We start from the raw sequence: 4467 nt of genomic DNA on the forward strand, positions 1-4467 counted from the left end.
CTTTATCGTAGTAGTACTGTAAAATATGCCGTATTTTCTCTTTATTTTGCTCCATGTTTGCGACGCTATAACTCACGAACGACTTAAAAGAAACAAACAATCAAATACGTGTTAGCGCGTGAAATGAGCTTTCCAAAAAGGTATTGCATGACCCGATGCGACGAATAAAACTAGAACTACGCGCTCCCAGCGCCAACTAGCGAAAATACCGCAAGACTTTTTTGACAACATTAAATAAAAATAAATTACATATAAAACCCAAGCTAATATAAAATACGAATTTAGATATAACTCTATAAATTAATAATTAATGTAATAAAAAATAATTATTTTCACTCTCCCACACAATAGGATTTTGCCAAGCGCTGCGCATCCGATGCCACTGAGTTGGAMATTTCCGCTTATAAGGATCAATTTGTGCACGAACACAATAAGCGACGAAATTTCCTAGCGCTCGGCTTGCTGCCCGGCTACTATCCCGCTGCGCGCATGGCCACTATGGTGAGTATTGGCCGCGTCTTCAGCATGCGGCTGACCTGTTGTTTGTGATAAAGTCAATAGCTATATAAATTACGATAATTAAATTTGATTGAAAGTGCTAAAATGCCGATAATCTGCATAAAATCTATAATCTATAAAGCAACAGCAGAGGTGAAAACAAAAGACTTAAACAACAAACTTGTTTCATTTTCATTTGCATTTCGCGCAAGAATATTGCGCTCAGCGCTTAACACGCCGGCCGGGAGTGTAAAATACTAAACATTTATGTGTGTTTGTTAATATATATATATATATATTGTATTTATATAAGCATATACTTCTTTGTATGTGCGTGTAAAACAGGAAAACCATAAAAATCCAGAATTGCCCGTGCACCTGTTTTCTCAACTAGCGTTTGGTTGTTGCAAGTGAGCAAGTGATTATTTTATAACGAAAGCCGCGCCTTTCGATCGAAAAGCAACATCAACAGCAACAACAAAGAATAAATTAAGTACTATTTAAACGTAAAATAATCTTTCGTTCGAAGTCTGTTTAATAGTTATTACTTATTTTAGAAAATTATTGATTTTTGATTAAAATAAATAAATTTAAAATTTTTCGTATTATCCAAAAATGTGCTTGCCTAAAACACCATTAGGAAATTCGAAAAATGTCCATTTTATTTATTATTTGTCGATGCATGCTTTGTTCAATAAATTCAATTAAAGTGAGGGAACGGAAAAAAGTATTTTTATCAATATAAAAATTATGTGTAAAATTATGTGTAAATAACAATAAATTAAAGAAAACCTCCAATCACTCACTTTCTAATTTTTGTTGCAAAAATATACTCACTTTTTATGAATTAGATCCTCACTTCTTCACTCTGTTCAAATTCAGCCTAAATGTAGGCCACGATTTTATTGCTTTTATTTCCCATTTGGAATTCATTAAGTACATATGTATACTAGTATTTAATAATAATAATAAAAAGGACCAAAAACCAACACAAGTTCTTGCATAATAAATTTTTTTTCCAATTTCACACTTTTATTTCAGATTTGGGATGATGAGCTACAGTATTTGGCATCACTCAACTTACGCACTTGCATACTGGACCATGATTCCTGTCATACCACTTACCGTTTTCAGTATTCTGGCCAAAATCTATGCGGCGTTGTGCGTGATCGCAATCCAAATGTGAATGTGAGCGGAATAATTGAGGAAGTGATGGGCTTGTGGTTCAATGAGTATCCACTGATCGATAGCAGTTATATAAGAAAATTCCGTGTGACCAAGTACTTGTGAGTATTATACATATGGTAGTCGAAAAAGTCTTTTCATATATCTAATCATACTTATTTTTTTATAATTAAACAAATATATATCATTTTTGTCGACCACTTTTTTCCAATTTTCCGCTAGAGACATTATTGCATCAGTGTAAAATTTTCATCATTGAAAATCGAAATTTCGAAATTTCCCAAAGGGAAGCGAGCGAACCATTGTTGTTCTATACGAACTGATACAGCATCGTCTCCGTAAACTTCACAAATTTGATTGCTGGCTTGCATGGTATTCTTCCCTTTTTTGTAAAAAAATTCCAAAATATAGCGAATTTCTGCATTATTTTTACTCATTTTCGAACAACTGTATTTTTTTCAACTTCTACGAATTTTTTTTTTTTTTTTATTAAATGAAGTTTGAAACCTTACCTGTCCAACATAATATGGTATGACGCAATGTAATTAATAGCATTGGAGGTATACGACTGCAGCGACATGTATTGACAAAATGCGAAACGACTTATTCGACTACCCAATCAACAATCTCTTCAGGTGTCAAAAACGTTGACCTTGTAGTTTAATTTTTACAAGTATAAATAAAAAGAAGTCATTCGGTACCATCACACTCAAATGTGTGCACATAACACTCAAATAGAATTCCTTGTTGAATGTTTAGCCGGTCACAAAAAATTCGGAGTGCACTACGCCTCGATAATCAACATAATCTCGATTTTTTACCTGCTTTGAAGTGAATTGTGCGGCTTCGACTTACATTTCAAACGATATTCGACCGATTGATAGTATATTTCCGAGTCGTAAGCATGAACCCAAGATTCATCGCTAGTAATAAAACGTTTCATGATATCTTCATGACATACCAGGATGTATGGAAATCCCGATGCTCTCTTTCAAAAAAATTTAGTGATTTTGGAACTAATCGTGTTTTTACTTACTTTAGACATAAATGATCTTTCAAAATGATTTTCACTGATCCTTCCGACATTCCAACGATTTCAGTAAGATCTTTGGCTGTTATCGTAATTCTTTTCAATTAATCTGTTTGGTTTTATTTTAGTTTAGGTTTACCAAAATATTTATTATAAAATAAAAGCAACATATTATTCAAAAAAATATTACTTAAATGCTACTATATTTTTTTATACTTTGCATATAGTGAGGACTATGGTCACTTCGCTGAGATCGCTGTCGATCGTAACACGCACGTGGGCTGCGGTATTATACGCTTCACCCGGCCCGATGTGCCCTATGTCTACATCTACAACATGGTCTGTAATTATGCCTCTATTTATGCCTTGGACACACCCGTATACACAGTGGGTCAACCCGGTTCACGCTGTCTGACGGGAAAAAATCCCTATTATCCCGGTTTATGCTCTGAAAACGAGCCGATCAATCCGAATTATTGAGAGCCAGTGATTTTATGTAGTTATAGTAGTGAATAATGCTAATTTTAACACAAAAAAAAATATGCTTGTAAATAGTTAATAGAAAAAATATAATAAATAAATGAATTATATATATAAACTAATTTTGTCATTATTTATTTAGTTTTTCATTATTTTATAATCTTTTATTTTGATTATTTTTAAACTCCATTGAATTGATTTATTTATTTTTTTTTTCAATTATTTGTCTTTTTTTGCGATTGGTTTTATTATACCCTGAACAGGGTATATTAGGTTTGTCACGCAGTTTGTTACACCCAGAATTAAGCGTCGCAGACCCTAGAATGTATATGTGACCTGGTCTACGGAAAGGGGGCTTAGGTGTCAAAAAATCTTAGTTGATTCGGATGGAAGATGAGATGCTTTTTCACGTGATAGAATCCAAAAAGGCTTAAACTAGTTTTCGCACATTAGCTCCCTTTTCGTAGACCAGGTCACATATATGTATATAAATAATCAATAAGTTGAGCTGAGTCAATTTAGCCATGCCCGTCTGTCTGTCTGTCTGTCTGTATATATACGAACTAGTCCCTCAATTTTTAAGATACCATTTTAAACTTTTGCAAACGTCATTTTCTCTTCAAGAAGCTGCTCATTTGTCCGAACTGCCATTATCGGACCATTATAGCATATAGCTGCCATACAAACTGAACGATCGGAAAAAAGTTCTTGTATGGAAAACTATTGCATTTGACAATGTATTTTCACAAAAGTTGGCACAAGTTATTTTCTAAAGCAGCAATGTAATATCCGCAGAAATTATTCAGATCGGTTAACTATAGCATATAGCTGCCATATAAACTGAACACATAGTTACTAAAAGAAATGCACCTGTGAAGGGTATATTAGCTTCGGTGCAGCCGAAGTTAACGTTTTTTCTTGTTTTAATTTATCAATTTAAATAAAAGCAAATTATGAATTGATTTTTTCTGTTTTGAAATAGTCAAAGCATAAGTACCTTATCTACATATGTATCTACGTCACAATGTTCGAGCGGCTGAAATTGGCTATCGATAAGCCGGTTTCTAAGGAAAGTCATCACAGCCAAAATAGCATAATTGTGGAAGAAAAGATTTGTTACGATTAATTAAGTGACAAAGCTTATTAGCATGCTTCGCGAAACCATTCGCGAATGTCATAAAATATCGGGTGATTTTTTTGAGGTTAGGATTTTCATGCATTAGTATTTGACAGATCACGTGGGATATCAGACATGGTGTCAAAGAGAAAGATGC

At 33.5% G+C, this 4467-nt stretch overlaps 1 protein-coding gene across 1 annotated transcript in view; it reads left to right on the forward strand.

The window, feature by feature from the left end:
• Positions 1-3248, forward strand: part of LOC108968771 (venom allergen 5) — a 6637-nt gene extending 3389 nt beyond the window's left edge. Inside the window, exons 2-4 of the mRNA XM_018933011.1 lie at positions 352-501; positions 1540-1784; positions 2941-3248. Coding sequence (XP_018788556.1) covers positions 352-501; positions 1540-1784; positions 2941-3193 — 648 coding nt within the window. The 3' untranslated portion in view covers positions 3194-3248. The remainder of the gene's footprint in view (positions 1-351; positions 502-1539; positions 1785-2940) is intronic.
• Positions 3249-4467: the final 1219 nt, after the last annotated feature.

The sequence above is a fragment of the Bactrocera latifrons genome, unplaced genomic scaffold (genome assembly GCF_001853355.1).
Source record: "Bactrocera latifrons isolate USDA-ARS-PBARC rearing strain unplaced genomic scaffold, ASM185335v1 scaffold_23, whole genome shotgun sequence".
Lineage (NCBI taxonomy): Eukaryota > Metazoa > Arthropoda > Insecta > Diptera > Tephritidae > Bactrocera > Bactrocera latifrons.